At 43.4% G+C, this 25,278-nt stretch overlaps 1 protein-coding gene across 2 annotated transcripts in view; it reads left to right on the top strand.

Moving 5' to 3' along the window:
• The window catches only part of frem1a (Fras1 related extracellular matrix 1a), an 89,620-nt gene that overhangs the window by 37,171 nt on the left and 27,171 nt on the right, over positions 1-25,278 (top strand). For both annotated transcript variants that reach the window (XM_061709454.1, XM_061709455.1), the window contains exons 23-33: positions 5,200-5,386; positions 14,199-14,463; positions 15,791-16,208; positions 18,320-18,521; positions 18,936-19,080; positions 19,148-19,277; positions 20,817-20,889; positions 21,156-21,293; positions 21,364-21,572; positions 21,676-21,723; positions 22,829-23,002. In XM_061709454.1, coding sequence (XP_061565438.1) covers positions 5,200-5,386; positions 14,199-14,463; positions 15,791-16,208; positions 18,320-18,521; positions 18,936-19,080; positions 19,148-19,277; positions 20,817-20,889; positions 21,156-21,293; positions 21,364-21,572; positions 21,676-21,723; positions 22,829-23,002 — 1,989 coding nt within the window. The remainder of the gene's footprint in view (positions 1-5,199; positions 5,387-14,198; positions 14,464-15,790; positions 16,209-18,319; positions 18,522-18,935; positions 19,081-19,147; positions 19,278-20,816; positions 20,890-21,155; positions 21,294-21,363; positions 21,573-21,675; positions 21,724-22,828; positions 23,003-25,278) is intronic.

Genomic DNA, 25,278 nt, shown 5'->3' with positions numbered 1-25,278 from the left:
ATTGAACCCTGTCATTTTGATTGCTTACAGTATGTGCATGTGACAAGTACTGCAATAAATATTTTTCTGTCAGAATCTTGACATTTTGTACACAGTAGAACAAATGTAAATCAATGGTGTTGACAGGAACTTCAGCAATACAAAAACAGATCTACAATATTTTACTGTATACACATTTTCTGATTTTACTGTAAATACTCTGTTATATAGTTATATAAGTTATATAACTAAGTTAGAGTGCTCAATACAAAACCCAAATTGTAGTATGTTGTCAGTTGTAAAATAGTCAATACTATGAGGGTGTTGAACAAAAGTTGATATTGATAGCTGTGGTTTCAATTTTGTTATCCATCGTTACAGTAAATAAATGAGAAAACACACATGTTCAATTGAGAAAAAATTCTAGGTTTGATGGAAAAGTTTGGTTTTGATGGATGTGTGACAAGTTTTGAGAAAGTGGTGTCATTCTGCAAACATCATAAAGTGTTTTGGTTATTTCAGCTTCTGTTAAGGGCTTTGTGTGAGCTGTTTTGAAAAAGTAAACTGTGAATGGAAAAATGGGCAAAAACGATCAAGAAAAACTGTATATTTGTACTTTGTTGATAGTAGCCTACTCTAATCATAGGGACGTAGAAGTGCTAAAAGTGTTTTAGGTTTATCACAGCAGAGTGTAACTCGTGCAAACAGAGTATAGTAATGTGAAACGTGTTTGTTTCATATGGTAACAAAGTGTGGTTTTTAAAAAGAAGTGTATAGTTTTTACAAGCGTGTTTAATTTTGCAAAGGATCTGTAGTGTTTTGCTAATTTGGTGTGTTGTTGTGCTAATTGTGTGTAGTGTTTTGAAACCACGGGCCCTGTTTTGAAAATCATGCTTAGGCAATCAAGAAAAACTGTAATGTCCTATATCTCCCTCCATACTCTCCCTTCCTCAACCCAATTGGTGAGTTCTTCTCTGCCTGGAGATGGAAGGTATACGAGAGAAATCCTCAGACAGGGATCCCACTGCTGCAGGCCATGGAGGACGCATGTAGCGATGTCACTGCTGAGGCCTGTCAAGGCTTCATGCGGCATTGTAGGAGATTCTTCCCCCGATGCTCGGCCAGGGAGAACATCGCCTGCGACGTGGATGAGGTCCTGTGGCCAGCCAGGGATGAAAAAAATAAAAAAAAATATGATTTGTTGTTACAGTAAAGAATTGTGTGTTGTTTTCTATTTGATACATAATAATACTATATGGTGATATATTACATCCAACAGCTGAAGGTGTAACACTGAACATACAAATGCATGATTCTACTGAGACATTCATATAGTGTTTTCCATTCATACTATAGTGTCTTCCATTCTGCACATCAGTGTTCAGTGGGTGCTTAGAAATGTCTACTCAAATGACGTATGTGTTTGGCATTTGAGAAGGAAATACCATTTAGTGAAGAGTTAACACTGTTTTGAGGGTAGAGTGTGCTTTTGCAAGAGAAGTGTAGGATTTTGCATTTTGTGTGTGAGTTTTCCAATTTTTGTTTAGAGTTTTGAGAAAGTGAGGTAGTCAATCAGGAAATGTGTTTAAACAATTGTGAAAAACTGTAATACGTTTGTCTCAAGGAATATGCAAGATATTACACACTATTTTGCACAATGCTCGGAAGAAGAAAATGTAAATAGATTAAAATAGCATAGTGTACGCATTTGGATTTATCCAACCTGGAGATTATTTCTGTTTTTACAGTTTTTTACGATTGAATAAACACAATTTTGATTGTTTTGTTTTGTTTAGCAAAACCCAACACACGAATAGCACAACCACATACCCAATTAGCAAAACACCTTAGCTCCTTTGCAAAATGAACCACTCTTGTAAAAACTATACACTAACTTATCAAAACCATATTTTTTTACCATATGAAACACACACGTTGCATATGACTTAACTCTGTTTGCACCAGTTACACTCTGCTGTTGAAAACCTTAAACACTTTCGGCTAATTCTGCTTCTAAGTGCATAGAGTAGTATGGGTGAAGCACACAGTGAATTTGCAAAACATTGCTCGGATTTGCACATCTGTAAACACAATGTCTGCTCACACTTTTTGCAAAACAATACACAGTGAACACTAAACACACTTGTATGCATTACTGTAGACACCACACAGGAGACAAGACTAATGCTGTTTACAATGTTATTTATTTTTTTCCATATACTCAAGCCAACATGGCGAAAAAAAAAAAGCATTTCCCAGTTTCCATGAACATAACATTTTATCCTGTACAAACCGCCCCCCCCCCCCCCCAAAAAAAAAAAGAAAACACGGCACATAAATTGCTACTGTTGGTCTCTTCTCCTAGCTGGATCTGGCCAGAGAATTTCATCCACATCACAGGCGATATCCTCATTCGCAAGACAGCGGGGAAAGAATCGCTGTGCATGCCGTATCCACCCCTGTATGGCTGTGGCCTCAATCTGGTCACAGGCCTCCTCCATGGCCTGAATGAGGGCTACCCGAGCCAGGGGGTGCAGATCGTAAACCTTCCACCGCCATGCAGAGAAAAATTCTTCAATTGGGTTAAGAAATTGAGAATATGGTGGCAGGAAAAGGACTGTGTAATGTAGGTCCTGCGTAAACCAGTTCTGAACCAGTGCAGAGCGGTGGAATGAAACATTGTCCCAGGTGACAAAATGTAAGGATGTGAGGTGTTTTATACGGACCCATGTTGGCATGGCGGTGGAGGACCCCATTCTGGGTGATTGCCGCACAAAAGTGATGTTACCCCCACGTTGCCCCGGGACACTTATAATTGCCCTCTGGCCAATTACATTTCTTCCCCTCCTTCTGACCTTTGAGAGGTTGAACCCTGCCTCGTCTATGTAGATGAACCCATGCTGAATGGCCTCAGCATCCATTTGTAAAACTCTCTAAAATACAGTGAAAGACAAGATTGTGTAGTTCGGCATAGATTTAGTGTACAGTACATTTACATGTAAAAAAAAAAAGGTTATGTGTGCAGTATGCACTCTGGCACGGCCTCTGCCTCCTTCTCCTCCTTCTCCGATTCCCCCTCTCATCCTCACTCTTCCTCTTCCTTCCATTTTGGTTAAGTTTGGTGAAATCACCTGCTGCATTTTTATAGTGCTTACAGTAAACCTGATTGGTGTGTCTACAATTAAGCAATCTTGTGTTTGCACACCTAATGGCAGTGTTCAATCAACTGGCTCATAGGTGTGGTAATTTGACAGTCAGTGCTTTAGAAGTGCAAGGAAGTGACATCTTGATATACTTCTGTGTCTAATGCATAGACGTGTGTGTTAGTGTTTCAAATCACTGTGTGTATTGTTTTGCACAAAGTGTGAATGGACTCATTGTGCTTACAGTGGTGCAAATCTGGGGCCGAGTTTTGCTCCTTGAGTGTAAGGTGTTGATAATTGGGCAAAACTTTAGATTTTAGTGTTTATTCAATCGTAAAAAACTGTAATACGTTTCAATCGAAGGTGCAAAGTTAAAGAAATCAACATTTATTAAGAAAATGAATGGAATCACTTTCAACTTTTAAAACATACTATTACTCAACGAAATACTCAAGATCAATGGTGTAATTGTGTTAAACCCCGCAAAATCATGGATGGATTATCCTGACCGCGCGCTCTCTGAATCACTGTTTTGCGCGTTTTTTTTACAGAAGGGCTCGAATGGCGACATGAAACTAAATGAAATACGCGCCACTCCAACAACGGTCAATGTATTTGAGTTTGCATGCGCCATCTATTGGGGAAACATGGGCATTGCAGGAAAGGTGGAAAATGAACAAGGTTTTTATTATAATTTGGACGGGCCTGATTAAAAAGCTTAACGGGCCGCATGTGGCCCGGGGGCCGTAGTTTGCCCATGTCTACTCTAGGGGGAGATGTTGAGCTGCAGTCAGCGTGGTGATGAGAAGAGAGTGATACATGAGTGAGAGGAGAGTGATACATGAGTGAGAGGAGAGTGATACATGAGTGAGAGGAGAGTGATACATGAGAGAGAAGAGTGATACATGAGAGAGAAGAGAGTGATACATGAGAGAGAAGAGAGTGATACATGAGTGAGACTGGCAGCGCCGTTTCAGGCAAGATAGCGACATTTATTGCAGCGGGACGTCAGCAGTGTAGACATATTTCAAAATAAGGGACGACAACAGAAGCAAGACAGACTGAAGCTACTGCTGCTAAGGTGTCAAGAGGAGGGAAGGAGAATACGTCGTTTAATACCAGAAACTTGATAAAACATCTCAAGACGCATCATAAAGCTGAGGATACAGAGGTTACTAATGCTACTGTAAGAACACAACAGCAACATAAGCTAAGGTTCTGCAAAGGAGACAGGCAATGGCAAGAGACAAGAGACAACCCACGGTCGTTAAAATAATGGAGGCTCAAATCCATTATCTAGCTCTGGACGACCAGCCACTGTCAGCTGGAGAAGACGAAGGATTTCGCCGTCTTCTCGACGCACTAGAGCCGTGATATGATGTTTCATTGATATGTTACCCCATTGGCCCGAATATAAGACCGTGTTTTTTGGATTGAAATAAGACTGAAAAAGTGGGGGTCGTCTTACATTCGGGGTCTAGACATTATACCCATTCACAACGCTAGATGGCGCCATATATCTTTAAAGCGAACCCCTGTCTCGAAAAAGACAAAAATAGCGGAGAAAAATGAAGAAACGTTGCGACAATCAGTCAATTGACAAGTGGGTGGAAGATCGGCCAGGTAAACCTGCAGCTGAGGAGAGGTCATGATGCAAACTTCAAGATGATGGTGTGGACTCAGCGGGCTGTCGGCGCGGCATGTGGCCGGGGAGCTAGCGCTCCCAGCCCGACCTTTAAAGCATCGTCATATCATCAAAAAGGCTTCCTATGTATGTTTTATGTTTTCCTCTTGCATCCCCTGGAGGGGACTTTAGAGATTAGAGATGAATCCCCTCTGTGTTCTTATATTTTTGTGGCGTGTTTCAAGTCCTGATTTTGTTCTACTGTAACAATCAAAGATCTAATGATACAACATTGGGTATCTTTGCGTAGATTCTACTTTTTTAAGAGGAATACTGTTCAAAGGACCATCTCCCAACAGACCTTTGATCAATAACAGGTGGATTTAAACATATGATACTGATACATGATACTGGGAGGTCTCATGCTCCCGACTCTGATTATTCCTGTCTCAGGAAGGCCAGACCTGGGTGACCCTGACAGCTGGGCGGAACTGCACCCAGGCAGCGGTGGACATGAACCGTCTGCGCTACGTCCACACGGGTCCCGAGAGACAGGACTTCTTTGTGTTTCACTTGTTGGACGGAAAGAATCGATCGCCGCCTCAGCAATTCCAGATCTCCGTCAAAGATCTGGAAAAAGGTATGAAATCCCAAGTTCTTCACTAGATATATCTGGCTGGCCTCCAACAGGAGGGCCCCCCCTTATGATCCAGGTCCTGGTCCAGGTTTCTACCCCCTTATGATCCAGGTCCTGGTCCAGGTTTCTTCCACCTTTTGATCCAGGTCCTGGTCCAGGTTTCTTCCCCCTTATGATCCAGGTCCTGGTCCAGGTTTCTACCCCCTTATGATCCAGGTCCTGGTCCAGGTTTCTACCCCCTTATGATCCAGGTCCTGGTCCAGGTTTCTTCCCTCCTAGAGGGGAGTTTTTCCTTGCCACTGTTTATGTAATAATTGCTCGGGGGTTCATGTTCTGGTCTCTGGAAATATCCTAGAGACAACTTCTGTTCTAATGGAGGCTATAGAAATAAAACTGAATTTAAATTATATTGAATATAGGTTGAGATGAAGTTGATTAGTTTTGGTATATGATCAAAACGAGCTTCAAATTACACTCGTTTTGAGAAGGATAACCATGCTCCAGCAATAAGGGCAGAGCTGACTGCCAACCACCCGCCACTAACACTCTCCCCCACTGATGTTGAAGCAGTGCTGAGCCGGACCATCGCACACAAAGCTGCAGGCCCTGATGGCATCCCTGGACGTGTGCTCAGAGCATGCGCTGTGGAGCTGGCGGGGGTCCGGACTTATTCAACCTGCCCCTGGCCTGTGCTGTTGTTTCCACCTGCTTCAAATCCACCACCATTGTGCCGGTACCGAAGAGCTCCACACCAGCGTGTCTCAACGACTACCGCCCAGTGCCCCTCACTCCCATCATCTCTAACTCAGCCTCATCATCTCTAACTCACCCCCATCATCTCCAAGTGCCTAGAGCAGCTGGTCCTGGCACACCTCAAATCCTGCCTGCACAGAGGATGCAGTCTCCACAGCGCTGCACTCTGTCCACTCACACCTGGACAACAACAACACCTATGCCAGAATGCTGTTCATGCACTTCAGTTCAGCATTCAACACTGTCATCCCGTCAAAGTTAGTAGTCAAACTTGCGGACCTGGGCATCACAGCTCCCATCTGCAACTGGCTACTGGACTTTCTGACCAACAGGCCACAACTTGTCCGGTTAGACCACCACTGCTCCTCCTTCCTCTACTCTCTTTTCACCCACGACTGCAGACCTGTACATGGCTCCAATGCCATCATCAAGTTTGCGGACGACACCACCGTGATTGGCCTCATCAGGAACAACGATGAGTTGGCCTACAGGGAGGAGGTGGATCACCTGGCTGAGTGGTGCGAGGACAATAACCTGAGGATCAACACTTCAAAAACCAAAGAACTGATTGTGGACTTCAGGAAGAATGCTGTCACTCTTCCACCCATCCACATCAACGGTGTGGCAGTGGAACGTGTGACCAGCTTCAAATTCCTGGGGATCCACACAGACTGTTTGCCCTCCTGCCCTCTGGGAGGCACTATAGGAGTCTCTGTACACGAACCACCAGGTTCAGGAACAGCATCTTCCCCACAGCTGTCTCCCTGCTGAACTCTGACCCCCCTTTCACACACACATCAATCCCTCCACCCCCCCAGAAGTGAACGGGGCTAGTACCCACTGACTCTTTGCACCATTCTGCACAACTGTTTATAATATATTTGCACTGGTCTTTTTACTTTTTTACCTTTTAACTACCTCATCGCACTACTGTAGATTCCTCCACACTCATGTAAATATGGTAATATCTTCAATCACCCATGTATATACTGCAACTCAAATCTGTGTAAATCGTATAATCACATCCGTAACCGTAACGTGCACCCAGGTGTGTTATACATCAAAATGTGCGTCTCCATCCTGCAACAAGGCGCATTACTTTTCTCTTTCAAAAGTGTTACCGTGGCAACGCTAGACGCCAAAAAGCGCACCCCCCTTCATCTGATTGGTCCATATTTGATAGTTCCCCAAAAGTCACCAAATTTTGCATGCAAGCCAGGCCTGGCGATAAATTTGATATTTCATGGTTTGCATTAATTGGCGTGGCAAGATGGTTGAACAGCGCCACCTAAAAAACTTTTCCCTGCCATAACTTTTGAATGGTTTGACAAAGAGTCGTGGGTGGTGTCATTGGACTCTGAGTCCTTGACCTTCATTGGCCTGAATTAGCCCCGCCCCTTCTTCTGATTGGTCAATATTTGAAAGCCCCTATTTTTTGGCATAACTTTTGAATGTTTTTTTTTTTTTTTTAACAATCTGTTTATTATGGTTTTCACATAAAAAAATACAATGGTTCACAAGATCAACAATTGTAAAAAATAACAGAGCCGTAAAACAAGACTCAACCTCTCCATCCCTCCCCCCACCCCCCCTGGCACCTACCCTATTCAAGCACAAGAAAAACAAAATATGAAGAGTTACTTAGCAAAAATAGAATACATAAATAACCGTATGTGCATCATGCAAAATAAAATGTTGACAGTCCCCTTTCAGTCTAAAGAGATCTTACATTCCGCGCTGTTCACATAAGACACAAAGGAGTTCCAAGTCACATCAAATGAATCAGATCTATTAGAGAGGGTCAGTCTGATCTTCTCCAGTTTAAGAAAGTAAAGCACCTCTTTAATCCAGCTCGTATGGGTGGGTGGGGCTGTTGATTTCCATCTCAGCAGGATCAGCCTCCTGGCCAGCAGGGTTGTAAATGCAGTCAAGTCTTTGTTAGCAGGAGAAAGAACAGATTGCGAAGGCCACACACCAAACAGGGCGGTTAGAGCATTAGGGGCGACATCTTTACCCATTACTTTGGATAATGTAAAAAAAATATCAGACCAAAATCTTTTCAACGAGGGGCAGCTCCAAAACATGTGTATGTAGCTTGCGGTGGCCTGGTGACATCGGTCACACAGAGGAGACACTGTGTCAAACATTTTTGCGAGCCGCGCTTTGGTATAGTGAGCCCGATGTATGATCCGGCATTGCATAAAACTATGTCTAGCACAAATTGAAGACTTATGTACTCTTCTCAAAATTCCACCCACTCCTCATCGAGGATTTTCGCACCTAAATCTGCTTCCCAGGCTGTTTTAAGCGTAGTTGAGGAGTCCAGATGAAGGTCATAAATATTTGAATAAATTACCGAGATTGCCCCCCTCAATGAGGTTAGAGGTCTCAGGAACATCTCAAAATTTGAAGGATTAGGTAGAGCTGGGAATTCTGGGAATGCAGTACGGGCCCAATGCCGCGCTTGCAGGTATCTAAAAAATTGTCCCTTAGGGAGTGAGAATTTATCGACAAGTTGTTGAAACGATGCAAAAATTGAGTCAACATACATGTCTCTTACGGTTTTTATGCCCAGCCTGGCCCATAAAGCAAAGGAATTGTCCAGTAAAGACGGCGGGAATGCGTGATTCGCTGACAACGGGGCCCCGACAGAGAATCTATGCAGGCCAAAATGGCGTCTAAATTGAGCCCAGGTCTTAAGACAAGAGGCCACCATTACATTTTTAGCAAAACCAGAGGTAGAGGAGTGAGGGGGTGAGTATAACAAGGCCTTCAAGGATACCGGATGAGCTGAGTTCGCCTCCATGACCAACCACGATGGGGGGACCCCAATGTTTTCGTACTGAATCCAGTAATTTAAATTCCTAACAGTGGTCGCCCAGTGGTAGTATAAAAAGTTAGGTAACGCCATTCCACCTGCGACTTTGGGTCTTTGTAATACTTGGCGGCTCAACCTAGGAGTCTTTTTGTTCCAAACAAAATCCAGGATAAGGCTGTCTAACTTACGAAAAAAAGAGAGAGGAAGAAAAATTGGGATGCACTGAAATAAGTAAAGAAAACGTGGAAAAATATTCATTTTAACTGTATTGATCCTAGCCGCAACAGAGAGATTTAGGAGGGACCACCGCTCAAAGTCATCTTTAATTCGTGTGAGCAGAGAGAGAAAATTTTTCTTATACAGATTAGCCTGTGTGTCAGCTATATACACACCAAGATAAGTGAAACCAGAGTTCGAGACCTTAAATGGAAACTGTCTAAGTGGAAACTCTCTTGCCTGCTTATTCACAGCGAATAATTCGCTTTTGTCAAGGTTCAGTTTATATCCCGAAACCTTACTGAAAGCATCTAAAACCGAGAGGGCCGCAGGAATGGAACGCGCTATATCAGACAGAAGCAGCAAAAGATCATCCGCGTACAAGGCTACCTTCAGCTCCACATTATGTCTAATTATACCGCGAATATCGGGGTTAGACCGTAAGGCGATCGACAGAGGTTCCATCACAAGGGCAAATAAAAGAGGACTTAATGGGCAACCCTGTCTTGTAGAACGACCTAAATGAAAGTATTCAGAATTTGTGTTATTCGTTCTAACAGAGGCGAGTGGCGAGGCGTACAATAATCTAACCCATGAAACAAATTTTTCCCCAAAACCAAATTTTCCCAGAATAAAAAACAAATAATTCCATTCCACTCTGTCAAACGCCTTCTCCGCATCCAACGCGACCAAGGCTTCAGGCAGAGCAGATGGAGAAGGGCTATAAGCCACATTAAATACCCCCCTAAGATTAAAAAAGGAATGTTGGTTACGAATAAACCCTGTTTGATCCAGCGATATAATAGAGGGGAGAACGGTTTCTAAGCGTCTGGCCAGTACTTTAGACAGCAATTTGAAGTCAACGTTCAGCAGACTAATGGGCCGGTATGAACCACATTGTAAGGGGTTCTTACCCTTCTTTAAGAGCAGCGATATACGGGCCTGGTTTAAGGTGTGGGGGAGTGTGCCCAAAGTAAAAGATTCAGTGAACATTTCTAGCAGGTGCGGAGCCAGTTGCTTCCAGAATACTTTATAAAAATCGGCCGGAAAGCCGTCTGGGCCAGGGCTTTTACCGCTTTGGAGCGATTTAATTGCTTCTGCAAGTTCACCTGCTGTAATAGGACGCTCCAATCCCCCCGCCACGTTCTGGTCCAGAGTAGGAGTGTCAATTTTATCGAAGAAAGAGAGCAGATCTGGGGGAGCATGAGAAAAATCCGATGAATATAACAATTTATAAAAATCAAAGAAGGTCCTATTGATTTCCACAGGGTCTGACATCACTCCTGCACCAGTTTCGATTCGAGGGATTAACTGAGATGCTGAAATTTGTCGCAGCCGATGAGCCAGAAGCTTACTAGTTCTATCTCCCTGTTCATAAAATCGTGACCTTGAACGAAGTAGTAACTCAGCTGTAAACTGTGACATAATGAGATCATACTCCGCTTGCAAGGCCATGCGTTCCTTATAGGTATCTGGTTGTTTAGAGGCGGCATACAAAGAGTCCAAAATTGCAATGCGCTGAGATATCTTGGCTAATTTCTCCTTTGCAGATTTTTTTTGATAAGTTTTATAGGAGATAATCTCTCCTCTAATAAACGCTTTCATTGTCTCCCATAACACAGAGGCTGTTACCTCTGGAGTTTTGTTGATTTGAAAAAAGAAATCAATCCGCTTACTGAGAAAATTTACAAAATTACTATCCAATAGCAAGTGTGTATCTAAACGCCATGGTGGCCTCATATTATTGAACTTCTGAAAATAAATGTTCATGGAAACGGACGCGTGGTCCGATACAACTATTGCATCATACTTACAGTCCGAAATGGAAGTAAGTAGTCTATTGGTCACTAAAAAAAAATCAATGCGCGTGTAAGTAGAATGAACATGTGAGAAAAATGAGTACGCTCTTTTACCTGGATTGAGGAAGCGCCAAGGATCAACCACATTAAACTCTCTCATAAAGGCTTCAATCACTTTGGCTGATTTGGATTGTGCAACTGAGGTGCGGGAGGAGCGGTCTAAGGAAGGATTCATCCAACAATTAAAGTCCCCCCCTAGGATCAGTTCATATACAGACAGATCCGGTATCCTTGAAAAAACCCGTCTGAAAAAGGATTCGTCGTCCCAATTAGGGGCATACACATTCGCAAAAGCTACCTTCACATCAAAAATGCACCCAATAACAATTATAAACCTGCCAGCAGGGTCAGTGATTGTTCGGGTATGAACAAAGGGAATATCCCTGTGCAAAAGAATAGCTACCCCCCGTGATTTACTAGAAAAAGAGGATGAGTAAATGTTCCCAACCCAGCTCTTTTTAAGCCTCATGTTATCCACCTCTCTCAGATGAGTCTCTTGCAAGTAAATTATGTGGGCATTGAGATAGCGCAAATAGTGTAAAACCTTACTTCGTTTAATTGGATTAATTAGGCCCTTACAATTCAAACTAACAAACTTAACATCTCCACCTGCAATGAGAGGTGATCTCCTAGACTGTGCCATCAAATGTCAGAGGTTTAGATCCAAGTAGTAAGCATGAGAGACTAAAATAAAAATCTATCAACATAGTAAGCATAAACATGAAATAAAACCAAAAGTATAGGGTAGGTGCCAACCCCCCCCCAAAAAAACAAACAACCCCCCCAGCTCAGAGCAGAGCGCCCCCCCCTTGTTCCCACCTAGCAGAAGCATCCAAATAATGATGCGTGCTACCCCCCCCTCCTCTGAAATAAAACCTGTCGTTACCTGTAGTGTCACTGTACTACCAAACGACCAAAGGGAATGCAGAATTGAGCTGTCCCCTAAAAACCAAAAGGTCTATAAGCCAAAACAGAAAAAGGTACCACAAAGTAAAACACAAAATAAATGACTCCATTTAAGAGTGGAGTAATCCTCCGTGCGACAGTCATTAAACCGAAAATCCTCAGCAAGAGAGTGACGATCACTTAATAAAATAAATTAAATAAATTAAAAAAAAAAAAAAAAAAAAAAAAAAAAATTAAAATTTATATAAAAATAAATAAATAAATGACTCCATTTAAGAGTGGAGTAATCCTCAGTGCAACAATCATCAAACAGAGAATCCTCAGCAAGAGAGTGACGATTACTTAATAAATGAATTACTTAAAAAATTAATTAAATTAATTAAAAAAAAAAAAAAAAAAAAATATATATATATATATATATATATAAAAATAAATAAATAAATAAATGACTCCATTTAAGAGTGGAGTAATCCTCAGTGCAACAGAGTTATCAAACAGAGAATCCTCAGCAAGAGAGTGACGATTACTTGATAAATGAATTACTTAAAAAATTAATTAAATGAATAAAAAAAAAAATAAATAAAAAAAAAAAAAATAAAATTTATATAAAAATAAATAAATAAATAAATGACTCCATTTAAGAGTGGAGTAATCCTCAGTGTAACAATCATCAAACAGAGAATCCTCAGCAAGAGAGTGACGATTACTTAATAAATGAATTACTTAAAAAATTAATTAAATTAATAAAAAAAAATTTAAAAAAAAATAAAATAATAAAAAAAAATAAATAAATAAATTAAAAAAAAAAAAAAAAAAAATTAAATAAAATAAAACCTCTAGCACCTACATTCTCTGAGCAGAGCGCATAATCAGTCTAAAGTTCGCAACATTCCGTGTCATGGCTGTAAACAAGGATATCAGCGGCCCAGCCCTCAGCCGGTGGAATCTTCTGGACCCGGGTTCTTTTTCAGCTTGTTCACAAAATCCAGAGCCCGGTCCGGGTCCTCAAACTTGTGGGTCTGGCCACCCGACAGGGTGATGTGCAGTGTAGCTGGGTACCGGAGGCCAAACTTAACATTACCACAGGCGTGGAGCTCCTTTTTCACCTGGACAAAGGCCGCCCTCTGCTTGGCCACCAACGATGTGAAGTCGGGGAAGATAAATACCTTCCTCCCGTTGTACAGCAGCGGTGAGGCCTCTCCCGCACGGCGCAGAATAGCATTCCTGACACGGAACAGTGTCACCCTGATGACCATCGGACGCGGTGGTTCCCCCTTCCCTGGCTTGGCTCGTAGCATGCGGTGGGCCCTGTCGAGGCCGGGCCTCTCCTCCAGTCGCAATAAATCTTTCAGAAAATCAGCCATGAACTCTGTGGGTCGAGGTCCCTCGGTACCCTCAGGCACGCCAACCACACGGATGTTGTTCCACCGAGAGCGGGCCTCCAGGTCCTCACACTTCTTGCTCAAAGTCTCCACCACAGCAGATAGCTTAGCCACATTAGCATGCACGTCGGTTAGCTTGTCGCCGTGCTCATTAGCCGCGTGCTCGAGATCGCTAATAGACTCACTTTGCCGATCAATTCTCCCCTCAAGCGGCTTCAGAGCGGTCGCTACCTCCTTCCTGACAGTTGCCGACACTATTGCCTCAAATTTCGTGACAATTTCAGTACGCAAGTCCTCCATCATTGCTTTAATGCTTCTTAGCATCTCGTCATTGGCATCCGACAGCACCGGGGAGTCGGGTTGCAGCCGGCCCCGGGCGGCCTTAGCAGACTCACTCTTCGCTCTGGAACTCGACATTTACCCGTTTAAAACAGTGAGGAAGACCGATATACAGTCCTTGCACGGGGATTTAGTAGTGGCAACCGAAGGACAGACTTTATATAAAAGATAAAATATATTATAAACTCATTCCCGAGGAGCCGACGTGAAACACGTCCTACATCATGCGCCCCCTGCCGGCTTTCTCTAACTTTTGAATGGTTTGACATAGAGAGTCGTGGGTGGTGTCATCAGACTCGGTTTTGAGTCCTTGACCTTCATTGGCCTGAATTAGCCCCGCCCCTTCTTCTGATTGGTTGTCCCTATTTTCTGCTATAACTTTTGAATGGTTTGACATAGGAAGTCGTGGGTAGTGTCATTTCTGATATGCTTATGGGGGAGATGGCCATGAGTGCGAGGGCCCGTTCATCGCTGCTTGCAGCTTTAATTATTATTGTTTCTCATTAAAGTGTGACCTTTTATTGTTCTCTCGTGGTTTTCAGGAAACATCGCAATCTTTTTGAAACCAGTGAACGTCAGTCGAGGTGATCGTGTGGTTCTTACCACAGATGTTCTGCTGGCCACGGATGGCACAGACAAGCCGGAGGAGCTCCTGTACACCGTCATGAGCCCACCGGCCCACGGACACGTAGAGTACGTCAACCATCCAGGACTGGTCATCTCCACCTTCAGCCAGATGGACGTCGCAGCAAACCTGGTGGCATACGTTCATGACAACCGAGCCAGCAAGACCACAGAGATCTTTCAGTGAGATCACCCGTCTGACAGAGTCCATTATCTGTATTTGTTAGAAAATAAAAGTTCTCCTAAGTACTAGTGGTGTAACGATACACTGATCTCTTTGTCTTTTATTTGAAAGACACAAAATACAAAACAATGCTGTGCGTTTGCCCTATTGTTACAGTTTGTAATGCATTATAACTGTTTAAGTTTTAAAGAGCAAGCCAGGCCAACCATTTTCCACAAACTGAACTAAAAGTAAATGTCAGGTTTGCATTAAGCATCTCGATTTCCTTTCTCTGACTTTTTTCTCAACATTTCGGCTTTTTTCTTTTCCAGAAATTGAATGAATAAAATTAAATAAATAAATAAAGGTAAAACGGTATTAGTTTGGTCCGCGGGTCGAGGCGCGGTCGTCACTAGGGGTGTGCAAACAAGGGTACCTCACGATTCGATTCGATTTCGATTATTGGAGCTTCGATTCTTCGATTCTTCGATTATAACGATTGTCGATTTGATTCGATTATTGATGCCACGATTCTTCGATTATTGTGATTTTTAATGCTTTTTTCCATACAAGATTGATTTTGTCTTCATCTGTGGCTACATTTGTAAATAAATAGCCAATCAAATAGCCAATCAGTTCCTCTAACAACACTCATTAAGTAAATAACAAGGTTTTTTGAACATTTGACATGTATTTTTCAAAGACACAAAATAATTTATTTTATGACTATGTAAACATTTGCTCTTTGACTTAACTTTGACCAGGGAAAGCTGCACTTGCATGAGAGCCCCCTCTATTGGCAGAAAACACTGAAAACGGTCAAGCCCTGGATTTAATGAGTTCATTAATTCAAGTAAACAAGATATGTACTTCCATCTATATTCCCCCGTATTTAGTGTAAACATATCTGCCATATTTCAAGTGGACAATAAGAAATGTGCATTCTTGAAAATGCAATGATTCAGCAGCTTATTCAGTCTGGAATCTGGATAGGATAACTTAAAAAAAAAAATGAATCGATTCCAAATCGTCACGTGACGCATTGCGATGCATCGACACATCGATGAATTGCACCCACCTCTAGTCGTCACGTGATCCCGCTGCACCAATAGGATGTTACTAGTAAACACAATATATTAATATTAATAACGCACTACAATTTGTCACCTCCACAACGTTTTTGTATCGCGAAATTTCGTGGCACGGTATATTGTTACATCCCTACTAAGTACTAGTGTCAAAAACACGAGGAACAATGCAGTCAGTCATTTTTCTGATCCAGTGTTTATACCCATAACTTTACTGTAGATACCGTAGTCTAACGACCAGTCTCTGTGTGATTGGCAGGTTCGTTGTGAGTAACGGTATAACCAGTCGGAATGGAACCTTCGAGGTTCGAGTGGAAATGGTGGATCGCGTCCTGCCATCTCTGACCAACAACAGAGGTCTTACGGTCCCCCGAGGTTCTGCCGTGATCCTGGGTCCGGACAGCCTGTCCTTGTCTGACCCCGACACTCCGCCCAGAGCCCTGACCTTCGTCCTCCAGCAGCCTCCACAGTACGGCCAGCTGCTCCTGGCCGGCACCGCGCTGACCGCCGGCTCAAACTTCACCCAGAGACACATAAAGGAGTTGGACGTGACATACAAAAACAACGGAGGGCCGTCGCAGATCGACCGCTTCTCCTTCACCGCCGCCGACAGCTCGAAGCGAGGCTTCCTGCTGGATGGACAGTTACATACGGAGCCTGTTTTCTTCACTGTTCAGGTGGGTCTTAAGCCGTATAAAAATACAAGCATGTTGTCATCGAAGTGCAAGGCAGAGGAAGTTTGTAAGTTATCAGATTTCTGGCTTCATCTCAATAAACTATTTGACATCAATGCTATCACTTTGCTTCCACGTCCAACTGTCAGCAGCTTCCATAAGACCAGATCCACACAAATATTGGTTTTCTGCATTTATTTGCCATGCTTGAATGGAGCCTAAACGCCAAAGCCAACGCGGGATCCGGCGGGACCCGATCCCAATGCAGCCCTCTAATGCAGCAGTAGACAAACGATAAAATAAACAAACACACTTAAGCTAATAAACCCAGTTGTGATGGGATCAGCTGTCTCACAACTAAAACTAAACTAGTTAAATTGAACTTGAATTGGGCAGTGAAACTGGTCTGGTCTGGTTTGGTCCTTGGTGAACAGCTGGGTGGTTACGCTCCGCAGGTGAACAGCTGGATGGTTACGCTCCGCGGGTGACCTTGGTGAAGAGTCTCTCTCTCTCCTGCTTTCCTCATCTCAGTGTGGATGAGGGGATGCAGCAGGGACAGCAGCTGGGCCTCCTTCAGCTGCAGGTCGGTCCAAAGGTGTTCACATCAATTCATGCAAGGGTCCCTCGTTCGGCTCATCTGGGGCTCACCTCGACTCGCCTTGCCCTCGTTTCTTCTCAATACCCAGATCAGAAGTAGCACAACACACACAAATAGAGCGAAAAAAAAAAAATTAAAAGTAAAGCGGGAGCAAAACTTAGTTTGATTGTACTCTATTTAAGTTATTACATTAATCAAGCCCATCGAAATCTTCATCCTCCGTTTCTGCATTCATCCGAGCCTGATCAGCTGAGACCGGGAGAACTGATCAATGAGACCGGGAGAACTGATCAGCTGAGACCGGGAGAACTGATCAGCTGAGACTGGGAGAACAGATCAGCTGAGACCGGGAGAACTGATCAATGAGACCGGGAGAACTGATCAGCTGAGCCCGGGAGAAGTGATCAGCTGCGACGGGCACGAGCCCGCAGCTCTCTGACCGCTGAGCAGCCGAGTCACTTTCCGTGCCGTGCGGCCCCTCGGAAATGATGCCGGCTTTTGCAAAAGCCCGAACAACAGTCCAGCCCAGCAGACACGTCAGCCCACGCATCTACAATCCATCACAGTAAACGACGGAGCCCGCCGAGCGAGCGAGCGGCAGCCGACGTGTCGGCTGCTGCTCGTTCGGTGGTTCCTCCAGCCTTCCGGCCCGCCTGTGCGACGCAGCCCCCCCGGGAGCCGCGTCTCCTTCTCGGTAGGGACGCCGAGTCTCACCGCCCGCTCCAGGGGTCCCGCCACGGAGCCGCCGCCGGGCAATCACGGGCAATTCACTCGCCCCCCCTTCCCCCTTTAACGTTCTCATGGTGGCCTCAAATACGTCCGCCTTATGGATCCACGTTAAGTCGACGCAGCCCTACGGCGTAGGCTCTGCGTCGGTGTAACGCGGAACCATAAATCAGCTTTTAAATAATACAATGGGCACATTGCGTCATTGGGCGTGCAGCACTTTTTTTTATTTAAATAAGACGTTTATATGTGCCTAATGGTCACAAAAATACGGTATGAACATCTGCACCTCAGAGTTGGATCTGCCATTGCCTGTCGAATAAAATGAACAAGAATCCGTCAGAGTCTCTTTCTCTGATTTCCTCCTCCTGACTCAGACGTCTGACTCCAACCCCCCGACCAATCGGTGGCCTGTAGTGTGATGATGTCAGATACCTCTGCAGAATAGATACAGAAAAGTATCTACTCGACACATTAGACCCCTAGTGGAGAAGCTCAAAACCGGTGCGTGGCAAGTCGAGCCGGGCTGAGTAGGTACTAGCGGAAAAGCACCATAACTTTTTCATCCAGCGCTGTAAATGTTCAATACAGACATGTTGAAGTGATGGTTTGTGTTTTTTGCGATGCTTCCTTCTTGCCAGATATGTCTGTTTTAAGATGCAGAAGGTTTTACTCATACATTTCCGTTTGTCTAGGTTCCCCCTCTCCCCATTCTTCGTTTCCTTAAGTACGGAGTTGTAGATAGTTTCCCATGTGGAGTCCTGCTTCATCAAACTGCTTGTAATTTCAGATCAAGACTTTGGATAAGTCGTCTCCTGAAGTGGTGAAGCTGCTCCTGCTTTGGAAAGCAGAGGTTTTAACTGACGGCCGACACGGCATCTTCCTGACATCTCGAGAGCTGAAAGCACAAGACTCCGACAGCACAAAAGAAGAAATCATGTTTTCCATCATTCGTCCACCGTATTTTGGTTACTTAGAAAACATCACAACAGGTCATGGTGACTTCAGCTTCCATCTGATTTTCATCAAATTTTACTAGATACACAGGACTGTCTCAGAAAATTAGAATATTGTGATTTTCTGTAATGCAATTACAGAAACAAAAATGTCATACATTCTGGATTCATTACAAATCAACTGAAATATTGCAAGCCTTTTATTATTTTAATATTGCTGATCATGGCTTACAGCTTAATAAAACTCAAATATCCTATCTCAAAAATTTGAATATTCTGGGAATCTTAATCTTATGATGTAAGCCATAATCAGCAATATTGAAAAAAACATTTTTGTTTTTGTAATTGCATTGCTGAAAATGTATCACAATATTCTAATTTTCTGAGACAGTCCTGTATATCTCGATATATATGTATTTATATAAATAGTCATTCCCTTTGTTTTTACAGGTGGTTTTGTGTCCCAGCGCTTCTGTCAGATGGATCTTGATAAAAGAAGGATTGTCTACATAATCAGTCCAGACGGCGAGTCTCTGTCAGACAGTCTGGAGTTTCGAGTGTCTGATCCTCTGGGCAACACTGGTCCCCCTCACACGTAAGGAAATAAAAGCATTTGTCATTTTGGTTTTTGTATGTCATGCTAAGAGTTCCTCATCCTGCAGACTTGAGTTCCGGTGGTCCACGGTGGAGTTTTCTCAGTCCCAGTCCTCTGCGTGCGAGGCTCACGGATCAATCTCACTGGAAATCGTTCGGCGTGGGAACTTAGCAGAGTCGGCGTACGTCACCGTCAAGGTCTGAACATTTATTCTTTGCAAAACCTTAAAAGTACCGGTATGCACATTATATTATATATATATTTATATGCCCTGATACAATTTTTTTCCCACCGAGCATTTTTATTTATGTACTTTTGATGCGTCTTGAGATGTTTTATCAAGTTGCTGGTATTAATTGACGTATTCTCCTTTCCTCCTCTTGACACCTTAGTATTAGCACATAGCTTCAGTCTGCCTTGTTTCTGTCGTCGCCCCATTTTTTGTAAATATGTCCACACTGCTGACGTCCCGCTGCATTAATTGTAGCTATCTTGCGCTGCCAGTCTCACTCATGGGTCGTTTCAATCTCTTCTCATCACTACCATAGACGTATATACGTAGACGCCTCATGACATGCTGGAAGGTAATCTAGCGTGGCCGCCATATTGGATGGGTCTCCTCACTCCAGGCTAAATGAACTACACTGAAGTTATAGAGTTACAGTTACAGCCAGCACACGCAACAAGCTGCAAAACTGTTCTTTTTCAAGGGTTTTAGCTCCCCAGCCCCAGTTCAAGCCTAACAGGGTAGTATAAGACCCTGGAATGACCTGGATTTATTTTTATAGATATATTTATTGAGGGCAATAAGAGAAACAAAAAAGATTTACAATAATGATAGAAATATCAATATTTTGCCCTTTTTTAACTTTTCAAAACAATAATTAAATAAAAATAAATAAATAATATTAATAAGAAAGAAAGAAAAAAAAAATAAAATAAATATAAATAAATAAATACAACAACACACCCCTCTCCCCTTCAAATAAATTCAAATGAACAATCAAACTTGTTTCTTTATTAAAATATAAAACTAATTAATTTATGCATTTATCAATATGCCATACCATATGTCTTTGTTAAAAAGCATAATACAAAGGCTTTCAGCATAAAAGTACGTATTTTTAATGTGTGACAGCGTCCTGTATCATAACTAAATCTCTGCCGTTTGTAACAAACCAAACCGTGTGAAAATAGGGTAAAAATTTGGGGAGTTATGGATGATTGTAGTCGGGGACAAAACCTTCCTCAGTAGAAATAAATGCACTAGGGCCGCATTGAAGACCCATCCAAGATGGCGGCCGCGCTGAACGTCAGCTCCAATAGGCAGGTGTCCGTCTATGAGGCGTCTACGTACAGTCTATATGTCCATGATCACTACGCTGAGCTTAGCCAACTAGCAGCTAACCGCTGGCTGAGCAGCGGCGGCTCAGCAGCTGCTCCGTCGCCAGCCTGCACACTCACCCGGGGAGCCGCGGGGCGGCTCAACATCTCCCCCTACAGTCACTAATCAGTAACTACAACAACAATGAAGTGGTATCGGTGCGTGGTATCGGAGAATTTTTGCGAGTACGAGTATATGAGAGCAGTATCGGTATCAGGGCATCCCTACATTTCTAGTTTTAAATTTGTGTTTGTAAGGATCTTTATGCTTTACCTGGGACCACAGTTTGGACAGACTGATCAATAGTGTGATACCTGGGATTCTGCAACCTTCTCTGCTCTTATGTTTCAAGGTAAAGGAAGACAGTGCATTTGCCGGAAGAGATTTTGTGATAAATCCACCCTCCCTCATTCAGTTTGATCCAGGTATTTGTTCATAGTACCCTTCACCATGAACAAAATCCTCTTCAGTGGAAGAGCTACATCCAGGCATCTCTCTCTCTCTGTTTTGCCAGTTCATATACTGTATTTATGTCCAAAGAGGTTTTACACAACACTAGAAAGTTCTGCATGTTTGGGATGTGGATTTCCTTCTTATTCTTAACAGCAAAGCTTTCTCAGTTTTTCTTGTATTTGTTTCTGTGTTAAAGAAAGTGTGTCCGGTGCATAAACCATGATCTCTGTGCGTGTAGGAGTGTCAAAGCGAACGTGGCGAACCGAAATCATTCAAGACCAGATTGAGGAGGCAGATGAAAAGTTTGAGGTGCTGCTAGTCTCGTCTGTAGCCACGGTACTCGGCAGAACCAACAAGGCTCAACTCATCATTAAAGGTCAAAAATAATGATGTTTTGTATCATTTTAGTGTGAAGCCTCATACTTACATGAGTGTTGACACTTCAGGACAGTGCAGGTCAAACCCGGACCCTCAGGCTCCTCTTCTTGGAGGAAAAGAGATCCCATCAGACAAGTATCCCCAGCATGGATCCATTAAGGTGGAAAAACTTGCCTTTGGTGCAGAAGCTGCCGTTTGGACTCGAGGAGACGGCGTCTCCAAGCCAGAAGCAAGTGTCCCAAAAAAGAAACTAAAGGTTATTGGCAGTCCAAAAACTGTAAGCGCCTAACTGTCACTATTTCACTTGATCTTACCCTGCATCATAGGCCTTTTTCCTGTAACCTTGGCTCCATAAACCGCATCTTCTGTTTGTTTTTCAGATTGCTCCTTCATCCGTGATTCAAAATGGGACAGATGTGCTCTACACAGTAAGGCCCTGTCCCAATCCCCCCACTACCCCTACTTTTCAGCACTACCCCTAAATTTTGCACATTCCCGTGAGGGTAGTGGTGTCCCAATTCCTCTTTTCAACTAGGGGTAGTGGAGAAAACGAGTTTAGTGGCTATGAATCTGTCCCTACGGATCGAGGGATTTCCAATGCTCACTAGCTGATCTAAGGCCAGAAAAATTTCCCAGAATGCTTTTCGTTGTCATTTGCGGACTGAATAAAAAAAAACATGGCGGACATTTCTTATTTTTTAGTGAATAAAATCAATATTTTGAGTTAGTTTCTGCATAAAAATGCGTTTTGATTACATTTCTAGCGAGAAATATATATTTTACTTTCATAATATTCACTCAGTGAATGTACATAATCACTCGTTTGCCCGTTGTTGCGAAGTCTTTTTCAAACCTCGCCAGAATAAAGGCTGATTTATGGCTCCGCGTTACACCAACGCAGAGCCTACGCCGTAACCTACGCTGTAACCTACGCCGTAGGCTCTGCGTCGATTTAACGCGGAGCCATAAATCAGCCCCGGAGCCGGCAGGCTGTTCTCATCCGGAAATTTTTGTAGCAAATTTCTTAACAGGCGTAGCTACAACTGTTAGATTTCATCTCCCCCGGGACGACGGCGCAGGTTGACCTGGCGATCACGTCTGTACTCCGGCTGCTGCTGCTCCGAGCCGGCGGCTCTTCTCATCGCCGAAAACATCAGATCAAATTTCTTAACAGGTGTTATTTGGATAAACTGAGCCCAGGTTGGGGATCTTAGCGGTTACTTTTACGCCTGAAAAAATATTAAAACTTAATAAAGTGGCATATTAACAGCGCTACAGCTGAAATTAAAACAGTTTTTGGCTCTCAGCTTCCTGATTTTAGGGCTGGTGCTGAAAGTAGGAGTAGGGGGTGTATTGGGACAGGGCCCTGGGAAGATTTCAAGTGCCCTAAAATCTGTCTCTTCTTTTTTAGGGGTAGTGGTAGAAAGTAGGGGGTGTATTGGGATTGGCCCTAAGCAGCTGCAGCAGCAGACGCCTGCAGGAGGTTTCTGCAGGTTGAAAAGTCTTCATCTCCAGTTTTTTCTTTAATTCCAGTACCACGGCCTCATGCGGGTCCGAGTAGAGGGTGACGCCTCCCCAACCAGGAAGATCAGAAAGGCGAGTGTCCGAGTGGTGAACCGGGGGACCCAGCAACAGGAGTCTGCTGAGATTAAAAAAAAGAAGTTGGATCCTCTGAGAGAGACTCCAAAACCACATAAAACCAAACATGTGAGTACAAATACAAGACCAAAATTAAAGCTGCAAGCAGCGATGAACGGGCCCTCACACTCATGGCCACCGCCCCCATAAGCATATCAGAAATGACACCACCCACGACTCTCTATGTCAAACCATTCAAAAGTTAAAGCAGGAAATATGGACAACCAATCAGAAGAAGGGGCGGGGTTAATTTTCACGAATTATGGTCAAGGACTCAATACAGAGTCCCATGACACCACCCAAGAGTCTTTATGTCAAACCATTCAAAAGTTATGGCAGATAAAAGTATTCTAGGGGGCGCTGTTGAGCCGTTAGGCCACGCCCATTAATGCAAACCATGAAATATCAAATTTATCACCAGGCCTGGCTTGGTGCAAAATTTGGTGATATTTGGGGAACTATCAAATATGGACAATCAGATGAAGGGGGGCGCGCTTTTTGGCGTCTAGCGTCGCCACGGTAACACTTTTGAAAGAGAAAAGTAATGCGCGTCGTCGCAGGATGTAGACGCACATTTTGATGTATAACACACCTGGGTGCACGTTACGGTTCGGGCCATATTAACGGCTGAATGAATAGCATAAATTTCGCCAAAATGACACGATTAATTCAAAATGTTCAAAATGGCCGACTTCCTGTTTGGTTTCGGCCATGGCGCCAAGAGACTTTTCTTTAAGTTATGACATGATACAGGTGTGTACCGATTTTTGTGCATGTACGTCAAAACGTATTGTGGGGCTTGAGGCACAAAGTTTTCTAGGGGGCACTGTTGAGCCATTTTACCACGCCCATTAATGCAAACCATTAAATATCACATTTTTCGCCAGGCCTGGCTTGCGTGCAAAATTTGGTGACTTTTCGGGCACGTTTAGGGGGGGAAAAAGGCCCTCCTTTCGTCAGAAGAAAAATTCCTACAGATACAATAGGGCCTTCGCACTGTAAGTGCTCGGGCCCTAAAAGTGTGTTTTACCGTGAGCCAGCAAGTAAAAAAGTTAGACCTTTTCTTTTAAACTCACTTTCACTTCACTTCACTTTATGAATTAGTCCCTTGAAGGGTGATTAGGTTTGCAGCAGATATAAATATTCAGCACATTCATCATCAGCACGTTCAGACATAAAAACATACATGATGCGAGCAGAGAAGAACTACATCAGATGCACCAAGCTCATAGTCCACAGAACGCAAGGAGGGAGAAGCTATAAAAAGGCAGACTACCGAGCAGCATAAATAGTTTTAAATAGATTTCAACAACACAGGTGGCAGCATGGACCAGGTTCTAAACCACAGTTCCCTCCTCTTCTCTGCAGCGTTAAAGCCTTAATGGAGAGAGGCACAAAGGAACATTTGTATCTATTTTTTGTAGCTGGCGGAACAGTTATGCGAAGGCCAAAAGCTTATATTCTTGCTTAATAGGGTGAGTATCATCCCTGCGATTGGATTTTGCTTTCTTAAGCACCTGAGAATTAAAAATTAACTGGTCACTAGTTCAACTGGCTGGTTGTGAAGAACACTACAATGAGGAACTGGGGATTTACGTCTAAAATCCATGACTGTGTTTCCATGCATCAATAACCCTTTTAAAACCCGAATATTGGCAATAACCCGAATTTGCACGGCCATGTAAACACCAATAACCCCTTTGAATAAACCGAATTTGCTCATATTCGGGTTTTTAAAAACCCGAATATGAGCCCTGGGTTACTCCTTTTAAAACCTGAATATTGGGTCATGTAAACGCCAAACAGAATATCCCCATCAAACGGAACAGGAATTTGTTTTCTGCACATGTTCTGTTCACAAGGAATCCTGGGGCCTCATGTACAAAGGGTGCGTATGCACAAAAACATGGCGTACGCCCTTTTCCACGCAAACGTTCAGATGTATCAAGAGTGAAATGACCGTGGAAATGTGCGGTGCCCGACGCCAACTTCATGGCTGGCGTACGCACGTTTCCACAGCTTTCCACAGTTTCCACGCCAACGGACTAAGGGCCCGATTTACTAAAGGTTTGCGTGCGTAAAAACGTGTGCAAACTTGACAGCACCCGCAAACCAAAGTCCCAGCTGATCTACTAACAGCGTGCAAAGACGACTGCGTCTCTGAAATGCGCAAAATTGCACATGCAATTCAGTTAGTACTTTTGCCCTGATGAATAATCGATATGGGGCGTACCCGCCAGAAATCCTAAATACTGGGAGGGGAAGATGCAAATTGGTCCATTTACCACGCGCAATGAGATTTACCAAGCCTGAAAGTAATTGCGCGTATTGTGATTGCGTCTGTA

The sequence above is a fragment of the Cololabis saira genome, chromosome 20 (assembly GCF_033807715.1).
Source record: "Cololabis saira isolate AMF1-May2022 chromosome 20, fColSai1.1, whole genome shotgun sequence".
NCBI lineage: Eukaryota > Metazoa > Chordata > Actinopteri > Beloniformes > Belonidae > Cololabis > Cololabis saira.
Note: the sequence above shows the minus strand (reverse complement) of the source record. Positions and strands in the feature narration are given on the sequence as shown.